Source organism: Lissotriton vulgaris, unplaced genomic scaffold (assembly GCF_964263255.1).
Source record: "Lissotriton vulgaris unplaced genomic scaffold, aLisVul1.2 SCAFFOLD_1097, whole genome shotgun sequence".
Taxonomy (NCBI): domain Eukaryota; kingdom Metazoa; phylum Chordata; class Amphibia; order Caudata; family Salamandridae; genus Lissotriton; species Lissotriton vulgaris.
Window position 1 is genome coordinate 276,046 of NW_028250293.1, and position 23,615 is coordinate 299,660.

At 42.5% G+C, this 23,615-nt stretch overlaps 1 protein-coding gene across 1 annotated transcript in view; it reads left to right on the forward strand.

The window, feature by feature from the left end:
- The window catches only part of LOC147663306 (ras and EF-hand domain-containing protein-like), a 244,011-nt gene that overhangs the window by 134,963 nt on the left and 85,433 nt on the right, over positions 1-23,615 (forward strand). Inside the window, exons 4-7 of the mRNA XM_086950540.1 lie at positions 9,772-9,867; positions 11,270-11,347; positions 21,822-21,937; positions 22,169-22,237. Coding sequence (XP_086806666.1) covers positions 9,772-9,867; positions 11,270-11,347; positions 21,822-21,937; positions 22,169-22,237 — 359 coding nt within the window. The remainder of the gene's footprint in view (positions 1-9,771; positions 9,868-11,269; positions 11,348-21,821; positions 21,938-22,168; positions 22,238-23,615) is intronic.

Genomic DNA, 23,615 nt, shown 5'->3' on the forward strand with positions numbered 1-23,615 from the left:
TATATATATATATATTCACTGAAAAAACCATAGGTTATAGACCATATATAGTTAGGAATTAGCATTTACAAAACCTTGAAAATTCACTGAAAAAACCATGGGTTATAGACCATATATAGTTAGGAATTAGCATTTACAAAACCTTATTTTCCTCACACAAAACCATTGAAATTTCATATATAGTTAGTTGCACTAACTATATATCGCGCACCCGCAATCCACTGCTGATCATGTCACATATTACATCATTCATGACATGATCAGTGACATCACTGCTCCCACCGGAAGCCTGCGGGAGTCGGGGCCCCGATGACTTTTGTAGAATCTTCAAGGCTGAGGGGACGCTTTCGAGAATGGGGCCCAAGCCCTAGCAGGCAAATGTCAGAGTTCAAATGTGTCCCAGGGCCATTTTAGTGGACCAGGCCCAAATCCGAAGAGCCGGCCGCCATTGTAAGAGTCCTGTGGCAGCCGCCTATCGCTGCACCGCAAGAGTGGGCGCAATTCAATTGGATGGTGGGAGAGACGCTGTAGCCGCAAGAGCGGGCGGTAAACAGCTGAATGGCGGATGAGGCACAGTGCAGCAAAAGCGGGCGGTAAACAGCTGAATAGAGACTGAAACTCTAAAGGGGCGCCCCACTGCAGCAGAGGAGCCTCCACCTGGGGAGGCCCGTTCGCGCCGCCTCCCACCCCCCACCCCCCCCCCCCCCCCCCGGGTCGCCCCACGCCGTTTTTCGGCGCAGCATTGTAGGATGCCAAGACCAGTGCGTCAACTTACTGGACATCACCTGCGTGCCGTCCGGATCTCAGCGCGTTGTGCTGCCTTCGGCCTATTCGCACAACGGACCGCTACTGACGCCACCTCACAGCAGCCAATTGTTGTATATATTTATAAGTTATTAAAGTGTTATAATCCTACTACTTTGTTGGAGTGCTATATATTTTTAATGTGACACATAATTGTGAAGACTTTGATGTACAAAAAGGCATCCCTGGAATCTTCCGCTTCAGGCTCGGTCCCACACACCCTCACAGTGAATCCCCTCCCCAATCACAATACAGGATCGTTATCAGATAGTAGGAACGCATGTGGTGTGACGGATCTCATGGGGTGGGGGCCTTGATCTACTGTAACTCCTTTGAAGAGGGGTGATTCTTTACAGTTGGGGCCATAAACTACATCCACAGGGCTAGGTGATAGCCTGGGACCGGCCTGGACAATCAGACACAAAGGAAGAGGAGTGTCAGAGGGTGCGGTAGTGAATAGGGTGAAAGGGAGGTGTCGGGCGGGCACAGGGTGTGATTCTCAGGGAAGAGCAGCGCAGATGGGGGGAGGTTTATGGCCCATGCATGAGAAAGAGAGCGGGGGTGACCAGTGCGTGGGGGAGATGCTTGCGAGGGTGGGGAGCCATGCTGAGGATCGGCGGCGTGCAGAGAGTGGGTCTGGTCAAGGCATCTAAAATGGCTGCCGTGCACGACAAAAATGTGGCATTGGAAAAAAGGCAAGATGGCGCAGACAATGTTTATCAATACGGATTAATTTATAACAATTATTTTTAACAATATATTTACTCGCAGTGACAAAATGGCGGTCAACACTTCCTGATTTCCTTCTAATCGAACCCTGATTTCCTTCGAATCGAACGTTAACAGACGTCACGCAGCAAAAAAAAAAAAAAAACGCTCACGCGCAGCCGCTGGAAGACATGTATCAACATATATGAGCATCCTCAGCCACCCTCAGAAAACATAGGGGGTCAGGATACGTCTCCCGTACCCCCTTATACCCATTTCTCACATTGTTTTTCCTCCATCTTGTAATTTAATTAAAACGAAACACAAAATGGCGAATTCCCTTTTCGCGACCCGGTTCGCTACCCGGTTCGCGAACCGAAAAGCGCTTCTACCGCAAAAAATCAAATTTTTTTTATTTGCCCCACGGAACCCTTTAATAACCCCAACATCATTCCTAGGGGGTCAAGAAGGGTCTACCTTGCCCCCTTTCATTAAATTCCCCCTTCGTTTTTCTCCTCCTCTTGTCTCTCGATCCTACCGAGAGACAAGATGGCGGCCGTTCCGGACTGTTTAGAATGTTGACAGACACCGGAGAGCCAATCAGCTTCGCTTCGCAAAGTTCCGTTACGCGAAAAGTTCGCGAACCGGAGTGCTACCCGGGACGCTGTCACAGATATATCTGTTTTTTAAAACGTTAATTTCTCAAAATCCACTGGATCACATATATTGAGACCCAGCAAAGGCACATCGGGCTAACAGTCCCTACAATTTTGCCAAGTTTCGTGCAAATCCATTCAGCCGTTCGAGCTAAAAGTGAGGCCAAACGCCCTATGGAAAAATGAATGGGAAAACGCGTTTTGGGACCCCCCTTTTTTCTCGGCCCCCCCTTGACAAAACCCCCCCAAATTTTCGGGGGCTGCTCAGAAACAAAATGTGCCATTTTCCTGGAAATTTCAGCCAATTCCGTCCACAAACGCCAAAGTTATTAGACATAGAATTTTTAAAAGTCCCATAGAGAAAAAAACCTAACTATATATACCTACTGGCGACCGCCAGTAGGATATATATATATATATATATATATATATATATATATATATATATATATATATATATATATATATATATATATATATATATATATATATATATATGATGAATGTAATTTATAAATAAAAAAGCCTGAATCAAAGATACCCGTGTTAAAGTGCCGGATGATTTCCTTGGAAATGAATGGATATCCTATTTGAATATATATATATATATATATATATATATATATGTGTATATATATATATATATATGTGTGTAGATATGTATATATATATGTGTGTGGTTGTGGGTGTATATATATAAGACAAATTGGTGAATAGCCATTTGATGTCATCAAAATTAGAAAAACCGAATTGGTTAGCAAATCAACAAACTGGATTTGTATATTGCAACAAATGCAAAGCATGCAAGAGTGGGTCACATATGAAAGAAGTTCAAGATCACATGGGAAGAACATTCAAGATTACAGAAAGAATAACGTGTGAATCAACATATGTGGTCTATGTAATTGTATGAAACTGCGGGCTTTGGTACATTGGCAGTAACATTTGCCCTCTAATAAAGAGAATACTGGAACACTTGCGTGGCATTCAAAATGAAGATACAAACTATGCAATCGTGAAACATCTGAAAACTCATGATGAAAAAAACAGGAGGGAAATAAAATACTTTGGTTTGGCAACTGTACCTAAGAATGAGAGAGGAGACAACAAAACTCTTAAATTACGTAGACTGGAATCACGTATGATTATAAGGTTCAAGACAAAGACCCCATTTGGGATCAATGGGGACGAGGAATTGCACAGTCATTTGTAGATTACCGGAATGGGGACACTAAACATACAAATACTGTAAATAATGAGGATTCCAAGATAAAAAGGTATAGAAGATTTGAGCTTTATACAATTTTTTGACAAATATCAAATAACGTGAGACAAATAAAAAAGATTCACTTAGCAAGAAAAAGAGGAAATGTACATAGGTTAATATTGTAAATAATGGATGGTCTAATATTAACGACAAAAATAATGAAAAAGAGCACTGAGCTCTGTATAAACTCGTGAACTGAAGAGAATCTAGTGAACAGATCATAATGCAATTGACACTAAAGACTGTGACAATACAATTGCCTATGAAGTACTAACATAGATCGCCACTAAAGAATTGATTTCATACATTTTCGATAAAGTTTGAAATATTGTATAAAATATAACAATGCTAAATTGAGATGGAATCAATTTGATATTAATTTTGACTTGAAATCAAAACAGCTTAACACATGTAAATAATCACTCTTTTTATTTTGAAAATTGGTAACAATTATTTGGAACTACGTAACCCATAATGCCTCCCAATTGGCATGTATGGGAGTCTTTAAAAATAGGAAAGTGATGAAGGACTCGCATACTGTGAGGCAGATTGAGATTCAGTTGAAAGGCATTGGTGGTGGTCTATGGTGTTTATTTGCACACAATAAATCCTTGAAAGAATATACCTTGCTGGAGTGCAGTGTTTTCCTTGGTTCAAGGAACTTTTGATGTGGAGAAATTGAGGAGGATTACACCTAGGAACTTGTCTGGAGCTATGTTGGATACACTAACCCACATCCATAATCCGTAGCCTTACTAGATGGCCCTGCCATCCAACTCATTTATTGTTCCTTTCCCAACTTGGATACTTCCAGGTCTGAGGCAGTCCTGTATAAATGAAAAGGCCTGTCTCACCAAGGCACCATTTGCCAGGGGCTCAATAGGACCAAGTGTCCACCTATTCAACTTTTGGAAATTCTGTCTTTCAGCCAGTCGTCGCACCTGGGCGGAAGCTTTCCACCATCCTGTCCCCAATAGAAACCTGCAATTGTGCACTTCGTCTCACTCGTGATGTAGTACTTCTACCGGTGGGACCAGTAGGAGTTGGGCCTACCAGGCTCTGTACAGGCTCTCAACAATGTCCATGCACCACATAACTGAATCTGCATGATTAAACCTTGCCTCACATTTTTCAAACCTGTTTGCACGGGGGTGCTAGCCTAGCTATTTGGTTTGTATGCATATTTTTGAAACATTGGAGAGTGGTGCACTACAAGGATACACCTCAAAATTGGCTTACAGACTTTCTCTCGTTTAAGTCAAAGCCTACCAGACAGCACAGCTGTCTCGTTTGCTAACAACATCTTCGGGACATTCTGAAAGCTTCCCTGGGAATAGGGTGGGACTGGTCCATAGAGCAATCAGGCAGTGCCCGATGGGCTGGTCTACCAGATAAGTGTGTGTGGGCTGTTGTTTCATAGTTTTGGAGCTGTTTTTATTGCCTGGTGGGACAGTTTTATCCTGTTGATTTCCCTAATATCACCACAAACATTGCCTGCATCAAACACAAAGGCATGGAGTCTCCTATTCCTTGCAAAATAGCCATACAGCATGTCTTTACCGGCTCAAAACTGACCTGATTTGTAAATGTGGGCCAACTTTTTTTTAGCTACCTGGTTCCGTAAAGAGGGCCACTTTTGTTTTAGTGCCTGGACTTTTTTTTATCTTAGTCCGACGCGGTCTGTGAATGCATTCCGCCCATTGCTTACCTCTGGCTTTGTGTTTTGGAACTCACATTTGCTTGCTTTCTGTTTGCTGGGTTTATTTGTTTTAGGCTGTCCAGCTTGAGTTTACCCCTCCTAAGGAGCATAGCCTATTTAATGTATTCTTCCACAAGTGTTCCCGTTCTGTAAACAGGCCTTTACATCTTGTTCTTATCTTGTCACATTTGCTTCACATTCAAAGACAGGTCAAATATCAAGCTTTGTCTTCCAAGGGAGCGTGGTTTTTTACTTTCATTTCTCTGAGCTCAAAGTGAGAGGATACATTTTACAATTTTGCTGTGGAAAGGAAAGGTTTTTTTCATAGCACACTACAAAATGTAAATGTCTGTTAATAAACTATGGCGATATTTCAGAATATATAAAAATTAGGAAAGCACAAGTCAAGCACATTGTTTCAAATTCTGAAGTGTGGTGGAAACAAATCTATTAATACGACCAAAACCAATCAATACACTAGGTGATAACATTTCTGTACATTATCGTTTGTGCACTGTATACTTTTAACAGTAAAACTGTATGTCTCTGCATATGAAATGGTCATTTCAATTGAAAATGTGTCTTCTGTAATGACAGTGCACTACCACACCACGCATACTCCAAAGTATGCTACTCCACTTCACTCTAAAATACTGTACTCTATGCCATTCCACGCCACTCCACTCTACACCTCGCCACTCTATGCCATTCCACGACACACCACTCTACTTACACCACTTCTCTGTATTCCAAAACATGCCACTCCAAACTCCACTCCATGCCCACCAATCTGTGCCCCTCCAATCTATGCCAGCGTACTGTATGACATAGCACTCTACACCACTCTACTCTACGACACTCCACTGTGCATCACTTTACACCACTCTACTCCACTTTGTGACACTCCATTTAATGTCATTCCACTCTATACCACTCTGAAACTCGATGACCCCTCCACTCTACTCCACTCTACGCAACTCCCTCTGTGCAACTTCACTCCACTCTACTCTGACACACCACCCCACTCTGCCCAAGTCCACCAACGCAATCTCTACGCTCTATGCCACTCCACTCTGATACTCAACTCTATGCCACGCCACTCTGCAACAATCAATTCCACTTTATGACACTCTTCTATACAACACTACACTCCACTACTCTACTTCCTCTTTGCTACTCCACATCATTTACTCCACTCTGTCACTCCACTCTACTACACTCCACTCCACTCTACGACACTTCACAACACTCTACACCCTTGACTCTGTGTCCCAACACTCCTCTACTCTCGACACTCTTCTACTCTATGCCCCTCTACTCTACTCCCCCCAACGGCACTCTGACTCTCCATTCTATGTCACTCTACTCCACTCTACGCCATGACACTCCGCTCCACCATACTCAACTCTTTATGTGGCAATTTACTCCACACTGCGTTACTCCCCTCTGTGCCACTCCACTCTAATGTACGACAATACTCCTCTCTAGGCCACTCCACTCTGTGGCACTCTACTCCACACTGGTAATCTGCTCCACTGCACTCTGACACTCAAATCCACGCTATGCCGCTCCACTCTATGCCCTTCCATTGTACTCCACTCTACTCCAGACCACTCTATGCCACTCCATTACACTATGTGTCACTGCATGACACTCTAAGCTATTCCACAACATTCTGACACTCCATTCTTTGGCATTCCGATCCACTTTATGACAATTTACTCCACAACGTTCTACTCCACTGTACACAGCTCCCTCTACCCCACACCATTTTACTCCACTCCTCTCTACGACACTCTATGCCACTCCTCCCTAAAACACTCTACACCTCTCTAATACACTCGACTCCACTCTGCCACTCCACTCTACGACACTCTACTCCACTCAGTGCCACTTCACTGTAGGACACTCAGCTTAACTCTATGCCCCTACAATCTGCACCCTTTCACTTTATTACACTGCACGCTACTCCCTCCCAAACACTCCACACCACTACTCAATGACACTCTACTCCTCTCTCCTCTACGCTAACTTTTAGCCATGCTTAACAGCAGCCACGATACTGTACAACATGGCTTAATCCCATTGGCAAAGCCATTAGCTCTTGCATAAGTGAGACCTATTGAATTCGAACAACTTTGTTTAAATTATTTTAGGCTGAGCTCTCCAGCGTCCTCACGTGGCTGTAATAATTTACACCAAGGATGCAATTTTCTTAAATATGAGCGGCACCTAACTTCAGTAATCTGCATGATCCCTAGGTGGTCTCCTTAATAGGACCCCACACTGTGGTGGATGGTAACCAAGAGAGAGTGAGTTACACTATACAGTCGAAAGAGAGACGTAGTTGAAAAGTCTGCCCAGTGGAATGCTCTGGCGTTAAAGAGGAATTTAGTGTTTTCAGCGCGTCTACCTTATCAGGGCTTAGTTCTGTTTTCTCCTCTAGGGTCAGCCCAGTGGTTCTCCTGCCCCAAAGAGGGGGAACGCTTTAGAGACGATTCTGCTGGAAAGGAACAGGCAATATTGTTTTGACACATTGTTGAAGACCATTAATGTAGCAGGCAATATGTAACAAGCTAAAATTAAAAACAAACGTAATTTAAGGATGCAGTAAATTTGCCGTTAAGTAGTTACTAAGTAGGACAGGAGCTTTGAGGTTAATCAACTTTCGCCTCTTCGTGCAATGTGTATAGCCCGTGACATCTTAGATCTCATTTTATTTTTAATTTGGCTCTTTCTTCAGCCTGGCATCGTGCTCCAATGGAATCACTTACAGATGCCCATTCTTCTGCTATAACCTAATCCGATACAGACCATTGTATGTATCAGACCAGCTACCTAGGACCACCCTCTAACGCTTCGGACTAGTTAGATATAGAGCACGTCCTCATGCTTCAGTTTAGTCCAATGCAAAACCCTGTTTTCTAACTTTAGCGCAGTCCAATCGGGACTGTCTATAATCTTCGAAAATAACGCTCCTTAAAATAACACTTTTCCAATATTAGTTCTAAAAATAAATTTGTGTTAAAAGCTACACTTCCCAGAGTGTTTGTTTGCAAAACACATACAAGTAAGGCCAGTGTAGAAGAAGCTAAAGGGTAAAGGGCTCTGGGGTAATGTTCTAGGTGTTACGGGTGTGAGGATAGGGGTTACTGCTATGGGTTGAAGTATATGGTTAAGGGTTTTGATGCATCATAGTGAGAGACTGATGGGTCGGAGTAAGGGGCATAGGGTATATGGGTAAAAAGTATTTGGTTATGTACATAATGTTAAAAGTATAGATTTAAGGATTTATTTCTGGTCTTGGATTTAGGCTTGGTGCTATAGGGTTAAGACACAGAGTTTAGTGGTCAAGGGTATGAGTTGGGGTTTAGAGTTTGAGTACTAAAGATATGTTTCTAAGGCTTTTGATAATAAAGGTTTGCGGACCAGTGTCAAGAGGTTGGGGTACAGGATTGAAGTTTAAAAGTGTGGGATACAGGGGTTAAGGGTTAGTAGAATTGGGTAAAGGGTACAGGGTTAAGGATATGGGCTAATGGTTGGATTTATTGATACAGGGCTATAGTTGTGGGGTACAGGTGTAAGGGTGAAGAGTATATGAATAAAGATTTGAAATACAGGGTTAAAGGCATATGGTTAAGAATTTGGAGTATGGAATAGGGTTCTAATGTATAGGTATATGGTACAGAGGTTAAGGGATTGTGGTGTATAGGTATATGGTTAAGAATATAAGCAATATAAATTAAATCTATGAAATGAGGGATTAGTGATATAGCATGTAGTGTTTAGTGCTAAGGATTTAGGATTAACGGTTTGGGTATAGGGTTAAGTGTTTATGGTATAGATGAAAAGGTTTTGAATGTAAATGTTAGGTGCTAAAGGGCTAGGGTTCATCCCTATGATTGTATTTCCTTGATGCCACTGTTTGAAATGTTCAGTTTAACATGTGTTGATTCGTGTTACTTATTTTTAGCCTATTGCAGAAATGTAAGTGTTTCTTTTCACAATAACACTCAACGTAATTTCGATTAAGCATACTTTTGTTTTGAATTAATGCATTTAGAAGTATTAAAAACGAGCTGACACTATTTCTTAGAAACAAATTCTACTTACTGATGCACAATTGTCCAGTCCTGACCACCGTATCTCATGAAGCCCACCCTTCTCATGCCTCTTCCTGGTCTTATACAAACTCCATTTTTAATGCTTCAGTTTAGTCTTCCAATCTCACTCTCACAACACTTGACATATTTTGATCTCTTCTGATATAGAGCAGGCTCCCTATACTTTTGTCCAGCGGAAACAATCGGGTCGCCTTTCTCGTATCTTGACCTAATCAAATCCGTAAATCAACCTTTTCATCCTTTCGCTTTAGTTCTATACGGATCTCCCTTTACACCCCAGGAACAGAAAACCTTATCTGTGCTGCTCTTGTCACTTCTGCCCTTTATGTACTTTGAGAATGGATGTCTTTGCTGTGAACCTCTTATGACGGTATCGGGTGACCACATCTGCAAATTCACATGTTTTCTTCTGAGTCATGAAACATACATTTCATAGGAGGTAGCTCCTGCCATGATGCATGTGATCATCCCAAACATTCACACTTTTATTTTCCTTACTTTCCTATGTCTCAGGAGCACAAGAAAGTTGAAGTGGCCATCCTTGACCTGCAGCGGAGACACCAGATCGAACTATCAGAGATGCAGTCCCTCATCGACAGGCTCAGCAAGGTGAAAGAACACGCTTACTTAAGATCTTCCAGGAAAGGCACATTCAGCTGCCAGCTGATGCCATCTAAAGTACTGCTGTCATGAACTGCAAATTAACACTAATTATCAAGCTGTTTATTTCCGCTAATTAAAAATACATTCTGCTTCGAAATGTGCATGTCCTTGTAGTCCGAATAAATTGGTAATTTAGGAGAGCTTCTTTGACAAGATTCTGCCAATGTCCACTGAATGGATTACACATTATTAGAATCCACAGAAGGGTTTAATTTTCAGAGAAACAGTGGTACAATGTGTAAGAATTACATTCACCCCCCCAATTGTATGTATGCATGTGCAGAGGATTCAACATGTATCCTATCCCTAAATTGAAATTGTTGCTGGATTCAAGTGGAGCAAAAGTCATTCGGGGGAACTTGAGACCAGGCCCTAGAATGATTGCCCAAGAAGACTTTCAAAAGGTTTCAGAGAGGTGATTGTAAATAATGATTTTAATATAAGCACAGAGGTCTCATGCTGATTGAAAGGAGATGCTGCGAAGCATGCACAAACATTTAATTGCTGGTGCACAGACGAGTAAGATAATCATCAGCTAATATGGAGTCATTTGGAATGGAGGGAGTTGCTAGTGGTAATCCCAGGTGATCCTGCAAGGCTTCCTGGTTTTATGCACAAAGCAAATTTAAAGACAACCGCTCAACTGTGTGGATGCACTGAACTAAGAAACCATGAAGAGGAGTCTGGCCCGAAGGAAACGAGGTTACAGAGTGTTAGTATTGCAGAGAGCCACTGAAAGCGGCATTGAAGATTCGCCCGCCTCTGTGAAGCGGTCTTTGATACCGCTTTTCTAGACAAGACCCGCCAAAGATCCTGGTTGTAACTGATTAAAGATTTTGTAAAACAAAGTATATATCTCTTAATTTAATTGTGCAACTATTGTTTTTATGAGAGCATGAGTCTGAGCTCACTTAGAAGTCAGAGCACAAGTTAGAATCCCAACAAACAGTTCATGGTTTTGTCATTCTGAGATAGATAACGTCAGCACCATTGAGTTAGGTATTAATTACACCAATCTGCCAGGTGATCAGAGGCATTGCATTCTGTGGCATGCCACTATGCCAATAAACCTGTGTTATTCACTATATCTAAAAAGTCTGGCCAGTTTATGACATTTTCGAATTACATTGGTTACAAAAGTAAAGGGATTGGTTTGAAATTCCTCTTAATTTTAGAAATATCAGAAGTCTGCTCTTTTCTGTATTGGACACAAATTGTTTTTGAAGCCTACTTGAACCATTCACGCACAATAATGAAAGCATAAGTACATCAGTTAACATATGTTTCTAGATTGGTGCACACACAAGCAGCTCACTAAAATTGTATCTTTTGTATATTTTCTTGGAAGCGTGAAGAGGTTAGAAAAGCTACTGAATCCAAGGACGAGAGCCTCAAACTGAAAGACCACGTCTACAACCTCACACAGGTGAGTCCTCCTATGCACATGTCCATTGAGTGTGTAACACTCGGTGATTCATTTGAGCTGGTGGGGGCCAGCGGCACTAATTCGTGGGGTCTTGCACTTATTTTTCCACACCATACTTTGACTGAGAATAACAGAGGGAAACACAAACAAAGGGGAAAGACGGAGGCAGAAAACGCCTTCTTGAACGGTGTGCACTGCGAGATGGGGCTCATCTCGGTGCTTTATAGATGAAGTATTCCTTTATTTGGAGGGTGCTGAGGCTTCCTTTTAAAGGAAGGAACTTGAGGGGGGGAAAAAAGATCCTTGGATTCTGACCTGATTGGCCGTGAATGAGTCACATTTTGCATTGTGTATGTGTCTGTTTTCATTTGAGCAGACCAATATTCTAAACATCTAATTGTAGATGGTAGGACTGAGAGAAAGCGATGTAGATTTCCTACATAATCACAAATTATACAGCATGATCGCTCACATTGGGACTTCACACTAGACTTGAGGTGGAATTTCTCCAGCTCTGCATGAGAGAAGATATTTGGAGTTTCCAGAACCTAAAGGATACAAAGAAGCATTGTGTAAAGGCTCTTTTTGCTGGTGATGTTTATGCCTCCTGCATCCACTGGTGCATCTTGTATTTCAGCCCTACTGCAGTTACACTTGCTAGCTCAGTTAACAGGGATCCAAACTACACAGCTCTCCACGTACCTGAACCATTAATCAACCAATCAATCAGGGGTTTGTAAAACGTGCCTACTCGCCCGTGAGGGTCTCAAGGTGCTGGGGGAGAGGGGGATGGTTGCTGATATGCCTGCTGTGGAGGTTCAGTCAAAGAGCCAGGTCTTGTGGTCCTTCCTGAAATGGGTCAATGATGCAGATTGCCTGAGGTGGAGGGGTAGGGTGTTCCAGGTCTTGGTGGTGAAGTAGGCGAAGGATCTTCCTCCGGTTCTTGGTTTGTAAATTCATGGGACTGAGGCCAGGGCGAGTTGGACGAAGTGAAGTTATCTTGTGGGTGTCTGGAAAGAAAGGTGGTGGTTCAGATATTCTGGTCCTACATCATAGAGGGCCTGGTAGGCACATGTGTGGAGCTGGAAAGTTATTCTCTTGTTGATAGGAAGCTAGTGGAGTTGTTGGGGGTGTTGTCATGTGGCTGTGGTGGGGGATGTCGACGACCAGTCTGGCTGCGGCGTTTTGGACTTTCTGTAGTTTCCTGAGCTATTTCTGAGTGATGCCATTGTAGAGTGAGTTGCCATAGACCAGTATACTGTTGATGAGGGTGTGGGTGAGCCTCTTTATGGTTCTGTGGGAAGCCATCTGAAAGTCTTTAGTAGCAGACAGAGCGTGTGGAAACAGGATGAGGATATTGCATTGATTTGGCAGTTCATGGAAAGCGAAGAGTCCAGTATGAGGCTGAGGTTGTGTGTGTGGTCCATAGCGGTGGGAAGAGTTCCTAGTGCGACAGGCCACCATGAGTCGCCCCAGGCTGAGGGTGCTGATTCGAGGATCAGTACTTTGGTCTTGTCTGAGTTAGCTTGAGGCAGCTGTCTTGCATCCAGGTGGCAACTGCCCTTATTCCGTTTTAAAAGTTGATTCTGGTGGCTGTGGGTTTGTTGGTGCAGGAGATGATCAGCTCGGTGTCGTTGGCATAGGAGACTATGTTGAGTCCGTGGCTTCTAACAATGGCTACGAGGTAAGCCACGTGGACGTTGAAGAGGGTGGGGCTCAGCAAGGATCCCTGGGGTACTCCACAGCTAATCTTTGAAGGTTCTGAGAGGAACGGGGGCAGTCTGACTCATTGTGTTCAGCCGGTCAGGAAGGAGAGGATCCAATCCAGTGCCTTGTTGCAGATGCCTGAGTCATGGAGTCTTGTGATTAGGGTGCGGTACTCAACCCAACAAAAAAGTAATGACATTTAAAAACAATCATATTATCCTGCATCTATAGATTGCAATATAGTTGGCCATTTAAAATCTCAAAGCTTCATATTCCTTGTTTTCTGAAGGATACTCTATTTGTCCAAAAACCTTGTGCTGTGCAATGTCATAAAACCTCATAGTGAGGTCATTTTATGAAAACAAATGCACTCTAAATTGGAATTGAATGGCAGAATATTTCCAGTGCTAAATTCTAATCAGATTTTTGAAAGTCGGAGCATGAATCTATATGCCTGTAAGATTGTTAAATAGGATCAGGGTGCATCCAGAAATCTGCAGAACAGGAGCTTGAATCAGAACAGAAATTCAGTCTTCTGTCATTCTCTGGTGATACATGTAGTTGTTCCACGTATGACGTAAGTCTCTACAGAGACAGTAAACAGTAAGAAAGGTTCTTCAAAAGGTATTAGTAGCTGGGTCTATTGTGCCATGTTTAGGTGGTAATGGCTTAGCGAGGGTACCATGGGCCATAATTCTAGCAAGAAAGGTGCCCACCAACCCTGGTGTGGTTGTAAAAAACACAGCTGTAATTAGGTGCAGGGAGGCTCTCACACCCCTGTGCCTCGGTGTATCCACGCCTGCTGCACTATTGACAGCTATGGCCCTGAAAGGTGGCAGGCTGTAATACCTAGCTGGAGACTCGTGTGTTGAAATGCCTGCTGCAGGGAAAGGGGGGTGATTTTGTTTTAAACCAGCCCTTCCCTATGGCACATCAAGGTCTTTAGGGAACTATGTATTTCCAAAGTACTACTTGGTATGACATTTTGCACAAATGCTTCCTGCCAGAGCCCACTACGGGTCACACTAGCCTGGTCTGAAAAGGGTTGTATGTCGTTACAACTCATTCCGTTGCAATGCATGCCTTTACCACGCATGCGTTACAACGGAATGCTTTTTCCACGCATAACCTTTACCACGAATATTCCTTTACCACGCATAGATTTACAACGATATTCGTTGTAAATTTATGTATGGTTAGGCCATATTCTTGGGCAAGGTTATACCCCTCCCCTGTACCTTTACATGACCCCTCAGCCCTCACTCTTTATAATTACCCCCACCCTTAACCCTTCTTCTTTTTTTTTTTTTTTAACTAAAATTCCCTCTTACCTTTTCATGTCGTCTCCTCTCCATCTTCCTTGGTGACGTCACTGACGTCGTACGTCGTAATGAGGAAGCAGAAGTTTCTTTCAGTTTCCTCTTAAACAACGCTATTTTTCTCCGTTTCGGAACATCAGGTGCCTTTTTTGGGGGTAGGGGGGAGACCCCTTCAACCCCCCTTTTTAATCCCACACTTTTTTTTCTTTAGGGGGAGACCCCCCAAGCCCTCTTTTTCTTTTTTTAGCATTTACCACACATGCCTTTACTACGTATTTCTTAGTAAAGGTATGCGTGGTAAAGGCTGTTGTAACCACGCATGCATTGTAATGCATGTGTGGTAAAGGTTTTCATGAACACGGCCGCGTTGTAGTGTCCGTTTCCCCTGAAGAGCATCAATGTTTGTTTACCTAGGTTCTCCGTTCCCACCCTTTCCATAATCCGTCCTGCCGTACTGACTAAACCCTGCACTGTCGTACTCTAATCTACGAATTTACACCAGTAAGAACCATGAGTTCTACTTTCTGAGACCTGTTTCTCAATTGTTTCAGCTCATCACTAGTAACTCTTGCCAATCCTATAAGGTCTAGTTAAGCCAATATGTTTACATAGAATGGATAGTTGCAACTCTTGATTACTTGCACCATTACTTGCAGTAGGTAACAGAAGGTTAGTGTGTAAATAAATGCCGAAACCTCAGTCAGTCTTCACTGGCACTGGAAAATATAGCTCCAATATGACAAATAACCCCAGGGTTACGTATACCAAAATATCCACTTTTGTATTTGTTACTCTTTATCATTTTAAGATGGAATCAAGAACTGCTGAACTAAAAAAAACTGCTTATTGTAAACTTGGTAAATGAAAATCAACCACTTAAGATATCAACGCATCTGGATATTGCTTTTTGGATATTAGAAAATCCCCTCACTCTTAGTGACTGAGTTTCATGTTGAACACCTCTGACTTGAGACTTGTTTTGTCTTCAAGCCTGCCGCTTGCCTTGGAGCCTGGCTTCCCCTTTTGAATTCTGGTGTTTATTGTACAGTTCAATTGCAATTAGCAATACCAAAGGGAAACACCCTTAGTCTTGTCCTGTCCCTTTCAGATCTCTGCTTACCCTCTCCTTGTCCCGCAGCACCCTTAAGTTGCTTCTGCTGTAGATAATGTTCCTCAAATGACCTAAAAAAGCATTAAAATGTAAGAAGCACTACCGGGCTGGGAAATAGAATGAGCCTTGCAAACGGCTGCAAACCTGCCGGCACTGCAGGAGGCCTCGACTGGGGCATTCAGAGTATGGCTTGTCCATGGCAGGTCATCTTTCCTTGAAAGCCCTTAGACTGCAGCTGCTAGGGAAAAGAAGATTGACTTACCAGCAAATATAGACGTAGGAAGATTTGAGAACCGAGACAGTGGGAGGAAGGTAGACTTTGGCGCAGATGCAGACGGCATGTGGTTTGATTAGTACTTGATGTACATGAGTGGGTGTTGTTGTGCTCATATGTTTCCTTTCATGTGGCAGTAGGTTGATGGACTAGTAATCTTGACTGTAGGTGAATGCGCTTTGACAAGGGATTGATTTTGCCCGAAAGCCTCACAGCGCCGAGCCAGACACGTATCTCTTGAACCGCAGAATGTGGAGGAACCTGCGGGACTGGATTCCACAGACTTTGACATCACACGCTGCACTTGGTAAAACACTGAGTCAAGAATACTGCAGGTTATAAATAGGACACATTTGATGCCTAACTATGAAATGCAGTGCCTAGTTTCATTCTGCCTAATCAAAGGTTGGTGAATTTCAAGACCACCGTTAAAGAAGTATGGCCTGATGTGCAACACCACAACTTGTATCATAACAGAGAAAATTGTGATGTACAGGTCCCTCCCTGACAGAAGCGCTGGAAAGTCATGAGATTCAGTCTCCTTCTAGGTACACCAAAGTGTAGGAGCAGTAGTGGCAACAATTTGCACCTGCTGAAGACTGGAGAACTGTCTCATGATGGAAGCAGGAGCAATACCCGGTTTTCGAATGTCCATCATGACCAATCAATGGCACTTCCATCTTTGGATTTGGTTGGCGCTGCCTGTACAGTACCAGGCCCTGTGTTGAACATGCCTCAGGGACATGACATACTATGGGAACTTGACATACAGTGTGAATATAAGAGACTCCATTTTGTTTGGTAGGCACGTAAAATTCCTAATAATGAATCTCCCAAATGAAACCCACCGACATGGTGTCTCTGTACTGTACTGCAAAGTTTACTTGTAGCCCATAATGAATTGGAAAGTGAAAACGACTGCACTGTAACTCAGTGGCAGGCACAACTCAAACTCTGGGTAGTTTTATTTATTTTTTAACATTTTTTTGGGGCATTTACATAATACAATTCAAAGATGTACATTGAGAGCAGAGGTTACATAACATACGGTGCAATGGGTTATAACAAACCATGGCATTGCAAAGTTCCCAGGTCACATATATATTAAAAACCTACACCAGGGCATGTATAAACAATGAGCAGTAGAATGGAGAAAATAGCCCCCGTTTCACAGTAAGGTCCATATCTGCCCACCAGCAAACAGGTTCACCACATATAGCTCTATATCGCATTAAATAAGCGGGAGTCAGGGTTGTGAGCCCTCAGTCAGTAAATATAATATTTCAAGCAAAGAGAACCACACACATGGCAGGATAACAAGACATACAATAAAGTATACATTAAAGTAACATCTAACAAACAGGTCACCCGGTTGTCTCATAGGTAGGAGGGTGAAAGAATCAGTACCAGAAATCCGGGCCTGGCAGCACAGTATTCCAGCCTACGGACGGGAGGGGTTGCGGGTGGGAATAAGGGGGCCACCTCAATAAGTGCAAAGGTGTCACCCCCCTGGGACAGCAGGGGCGGCCCACATCCTGCCAAGGACATTCCGTTGTCAACCTGCTCCAATACTTCCTCCGTCAGTGCACTGGGTGATGTGACATGGCGGGCAACCCATGGTGTCCTCTCTCAGTAGGGCCCTCTCCTTCACCCTAGCCCAGATATCAACGTCTACCACCCCTGTCGCCACAGTCGGGACAATCCTATCCTTCCCTCTCAGGGCTATGCACTGCCTTGCCATGATCGAGGCAAGATTTATAAATCTGGTGCCAGCCCTGGCCCTGTCTCTGGATAGTTATTGTCTCACTCTGCTCCTCACTCGTGCTTCCCCTAGTGGATCACTCTCCCTGTGCGAGTACCATCTCTCCATCCAGTGCATCTCTGGCATGGGATCCTCAATCCTCTCTGAGTTGAAGTAAACTTCCAGAAGTGTCTTGCACCTCCTCTGGAAGGGTAATTGTAATTAGTGAGACGTAACATTTCATGCTGAAGGTGTGGATATGGTACCTGTGAATATCCCTCGTGTGTCCACCCAAGTGTTTGAGTCTGTCAACGATCCCTAGCTTGGAGAAGCAACGACGTGAGGCAATGTCTCTATGCCAAAGTCAATGGGAAGAACCCCTATTGTGGAGTACACTCACTCCGGTGCACAGTAACTCACCCACAAGATGGTAGCCCTTAGTGGTAACTTGCTGTGAATCGCCGACTTACTGCCCGCCAAGTCACTGAGGGTCAGGGTTGAGGGTTTTCTTTCCATCTTCTGCACTTAATGATGATGGTCTCTTTGGCATGAAGATCCTCAGGTATCTGTCAACTGGGGTCTCCGCAAGAGCCATAGTGCCTGGCTATTCAGCTCTTAGGTTCCCACAAGCATGGTCCTTACTGTTAGGCTGGAGTCCTTAGACTAGCATCAATATCCCTGTTGTCAAGGTGATGGCAGGTCCCTGCAAACCATGCCAGGCATGGCATGTCCGAGACCCCATAGGACTATCACACAGAAGTCAACCACAAGCTCCTCTCTTCAGAGATCACCTCTCAACTAAGCTGACTAAGTGGAGTGTCCCATTCATGCATGTGCAGTTAGCCAATCGGGCAACATCATAGTCCCAGTGATGCAAGAACCAACTACATCTTTAGCCCTTGGATCATCCATCCATTCTGGAGGGATACAGTGATAGTTACTCTAAGGATTATAATCATTTGGCTTGCTTGTTGCACACTAAACAAGGCTTGGCACATATTTTGTGCTCCACTCCCCTTTTTCATGTGTTCTTCTCCAAGCCTGCAGGGTTTAATTTTTGTTGTGCCTTTGCTCCCTTAAGTGGATGCAACAAGCACTTTCTTGTGTGGACTATGTGCAGAAAAATCCCTGGCCAGCTATTACTACAGACTTCCAGTTGAGTGGTTCATTGCACTCTTCTGGCTTATCTGTTGTAAGTTATGTTGTGACCTGGAGTTTGGTCTTCGGGGTCACGTACTTCATACTTTGTAGATTGGGTCAGTAATATCAGCAGGTGTGCAGTGCACCAGGCATACTAAGCACAGGGGGCTGGGTCCAGCTCACTTGACGCATACAGTGGATATGCGAATGAAAGCAACTGAGGCACTCATTGTGACTGATGCCCAGACTCAAGAATTCTCTTTAAGCTATTCCGTACAGGAGTGGGTTGTTGTTATTTGTGGTGGTCCGGAATGCAGAACGGTCTCTAGTGGGTTGCAGATCCCAATGAACACCTGGAATCCCATGGGATGCATAAACTGTCATGCAAAATAGTCAATGAACTATCTGTGTGTGTTTCAAGTAAACCCTCAGCCCTTTCACAGTTGTATAGAAGCTCCTCTGTGGATGTTGGTTGCAGAAGGATACATGAGCACATACATTTCCCTGAACATGTTGCACTCCTGAACCTGGCAATCAGCATAAAGGCGCGCAGCCTGACCATAAATACTCCGTCTTTGTTGACTTTTCCACGTCTATCCCTTGAAATGCTATTAGTGAACCATTAGGATTATGGAGATGGGATGTTGAAGTGACCTTATGCAAAATAACCTCTCAGGGGACGCAGTGATGTGTTTGGACAATGGCCTTTGAGAGAAACGCATAGATGGGGATTTTGGGGTTGGGTCCTGTAGTTTGGAATCTGTGGCAAGTGAACAAAGTGCTCAGGATTGTCCGAGTCAGTCTAAAGATCTATTTTTATGGACTGGTGAACTCTGACTTTGTATGTCTTTGGCAGCCATAAGTCCACAAAGTCTGAAAAGTTAATGGAGATTTTGCTAATGAATGTTTGTAGATTCAGTCTTATCTGTGATAATGATCGCCAGCATAGTGGCCTTCCCAATGCACTTCCACACTGATCTTGACAATATGTGCTGCATATTTGTCATTTGGTCTCGATGCATCACGGTTCAGTAACAAATGTGCCTACAGAAATATTTATTTAACCAAGTATTCACATTAGCCAACTCTAACCTGTGCTACACTGAGATTTTCTTGTCGCCTGTTCTACTTTCGGGAACCCTGAATTCTGAATTTAAATATAGTTACTAACCCACATCATCAATTCCTTTTGGTGAGATTCAGAATTAATCAATTACATCTACTTCTTGCGGAACCATTGGGATGGCATAAGCCTGAGGATTTGAATGTTTGTTCGTGTGATTCAATCCTCTACTCAGGATTCAATGCACTTTGTTTTCTTCTATGAGCATTTTTTACACACCCGAAATTTTTTTATTTGACCAATTTAAAAAGATAAAGGTTTCATACAGGTGAGACCTGCTTTTATATATTTGCAAATGTTGATCATTGCTTGTGAAATTTGTAATATAGCAAGTTTTTTGGCCGCAGCTGTTAGAATACGGAAAAAAAGAAGGACCCCTGTTAACATATTTTAAATCTAATGAATTATGCTTATGTGTCATGATGATTTGGATTTTTATTATTCAGTATTTTGTTATAATCCTGTTTTCTGTAATTTTTTCAATGGAACATCTCATTGTGATTTTTATTGTAATATGCTTTTATGGTTTTAAATAATCGAATAAAGTGAATTTGACTGACTGACATTAGCCAAATCTAAACTGTGCTACACTGTGATTTTCTTGTCGCCTGTTCTACTTTCACGAACCCTGAATTCTCTGGTTACATTTTGTATAGCGGATGGTCTACTTTTTAAGTGGTTACATAGTGATAAAACACCTGCTAATGGGCTCAAAAATATATGCATGTATTAGAATATATGTCATACAACTTCTATTGATTGTTTATATTGTTGTCATATAGTACAGGGATCTAACTGCAGGACAAAGAGGAGGGGCTGAGTGCTTAAAGTGCGGTCTGATGCCTATCCAAATTAAAAACTTCTGAAATTGCTGCCCAAAATGTGTCCTAAAAGTGTGCAAAATTCCAGCAGGTGCTACAGACTTCTCTCTCTCTCTCTCTAAAGACCTATTTAAAGGTTACTGATATATAGAGAGAGATGACTATTCCATCTTATCGAAGGTACGCCTTCCATCGTTACAATACATTCCTTCCCTATTTATGGCTACTTTTATTTAACTGGTGGTGTGTTCTAAAGTAGTGCTCTTTCTTGTTTTGTGCATTTAGATAAATGTTTGATGCGCATGAAGAAGCCGATCCTCGGTAAAGCACCCAAGATTGTTAATCAGAGAATGAGTGTAGTCAACCATGACTCCAGAAAGGCAATATCCCTTTGAGCATGCTGCATGCTCTTTTTTGGATAATGCTTTTCATATCTGGCAGCAATGGGAATGCTTTATAATTATTGGATTTCAGTCGCTAGGTGGCTGTTTGGAGTCATAACTGTTGTGGAGTCATCTACTGAGCATTTTGTAACTTATTTGTGTTTTCGAATCTCTTGATGTAGAAGCGAAGGACATTTAAAGTCGTTCAACTCACATATGATTAGTTTCTTGACGTAAGTGGTCTACATTCATTATCACCAAGCTAGCGGTGGGAGTTGGAGTCTTTAGCTGGTGATCATCCAGTCATCATCAGCAGCGGTGGGTGCTGCTGCTCCATTAATAACGATGACTGTAATGACTTGCTGTCATGTGATGGTCACTGCTAAGTTGCATGATTGCTGTACCTAGAACCTTATGGCATTAAAGTGATTCAATTGTTTCACTTTGACCTAATGAAAATCCTGGCTTGATGGTGACTCAAAGAATCTACTACTTGGGGAAGAGCATCTTCCATTTTAAAGTTACCTCCTCAAACTGCATATTTATTGTTTTAGGAGATTTGGTAGTGGAGAAGCACACGTGTTTTTTCCAACAGTCTGTGAGTTGACTGTATACTGGACAACTCCTTGCAGGCACATACATGGTCATATCAATGCTCTTTGGTCTTCCGGAAACCAATCTTCATATCCTCAGAGATTCCGATTTATTGGGCAGATTAGTGCTGATGACCCGACATTACCCTACTAATTGGATTTATGTAGTGTATAAGCTTGTCTAAGTATTGTGATTTTTAATAAAAAATCTAATGGGATATTGTTTTGACGAAACCTGTTTCTACATTATTTTCTGTCCCAGGAAAATGAACATCTAAGACGAAAACTGCTTGAGACCCAAACCAACGTATCCTTGCTCCAGACAGAGCTGGATAAGCTGAAAAATGACTTCGCAGACCAGCAGATCCATCATGAAAGGTGCTTGTGCTTATTTGTGTTTACCGCTCTCAAGTGTTTTAAACTAAAGATTTTCCCTTCTGTCTGTTGGGCTAATGTGAGCGTGCACCTCTACCAGCTGTTTGACATCTGTGTTTCATGTTCATGTAATTGTTGAGAAAGAGTGATTGATCCCTGTTCTTCTTCACCTACAAGCTGAATTTTGTGTCTCAGAGTTTGGAAGTGTTTAAAGCGGTTTATAATTTTCCTTAGGGAGAAGGAGATGATGAGGCTGGCGACAGATGAGAGCAGGGGCTACAGCAGCCAAATTGAAATTCTGCAGTACGTATACACTTTTTAAACTTTTATTATCTGTGTATTTAATGGTCATGGCAAGTCACCAATGATGCTAGTTATTGAAAGTATGAATATGAGTATTACATCTAAATGTTTGAGTACCTTCTGACCTATCTAGATATAACATACCTTTGAGAAACGCACAATATAAAACGTTGTTGAGAACTAATAGTTCAAAGGAAGTCACCAATTTCGATTATCACTATGTTTATAGAGTTTGTGTGATGGTGTACTGAGAGTGCCACCAGAAAACTAGTCACCTAAGTAAGACAGTTTCATCTTGAGGATATGGAATATATTTTTTTCAGGCCTCCTAATAAATAAAGAAAGCTAAACATTCAAAACAAGATGTCCTTCTACCTCCCCCTTCCCCCAATTAAGTAGTATGCTTCAAAAGTCCTTTGTTCACGTCTGTGGATCAAAACGAAAAATAACTTTTTAGCCTATGTGACATATGTCTACTGAAAAAGAGTCATTTTTTCAGTGAAGTTGAAGGCTGAGAGAATTAACAAGGATGGGGAATGGTAATAACAGCGCTGTTTAGAACTTGTTTTACTTTACTTGGTCACAGGTTTGGAACACTTTTGAACACTTTCACATGTTTCTTTTTGAAACTTAGTAGGTCTCCGAGTCTCCGAGTTACCACTCATCCGTCTCTGATGTTCGGGCTCGTATACGAAGCACCATAAAAATACCTTGAAGGTGATCTTATTTAGTGTGGGAGAGTGAAGTATTATACAGTAAGGCTGGTTAGGCTTCAGTATGTGGTACTCTCACAATATCCCAAAATTGGTCCTTTGAATTCACACTAATACATCTCTAGCTCAGTCCTGGTAGTGTGGCGCAGAGTAGTCCGGCTTTACTAGAGGAACATATGTTAAACATTTCAGAATATCAACATACACATTAAATAATTGACATGACTAGAAAGAAATCCAACACTAATTTATAAAAATAAAGCAGATATTTATATAAATTTAGATACCAAATGAAGATAATCAGGTGAGTATAAACGAAGTTATAGATTTTAAAGCAAAAATACGTCTGTGCCTTTCACTACTGTCAATGGAAAAAAGCACTTGTGACTTCCAGGTCGAGTTGAATGGAACCCACTGGGGGTTAAGGTGATGCATGTCCCAGGACCAGGCTATGACAGTTAGTTGAATTTTACCTGGCTCGTAGAGCCCGGGTGCCGAGTTGTCTTGGCTGTCCCTGGAGCTGAAGTGTGAGCACTTGTTTTACCAATTAGATGGTGCTGGTGAGGAAACGGATGCAAAAACTCGACATCTGGGACAATGAGGTGGTGAGTTGAAGATGCTGTGGGATTGCCGCGAGGCACAGTGTCGAACAAAGGTAGTAGTAG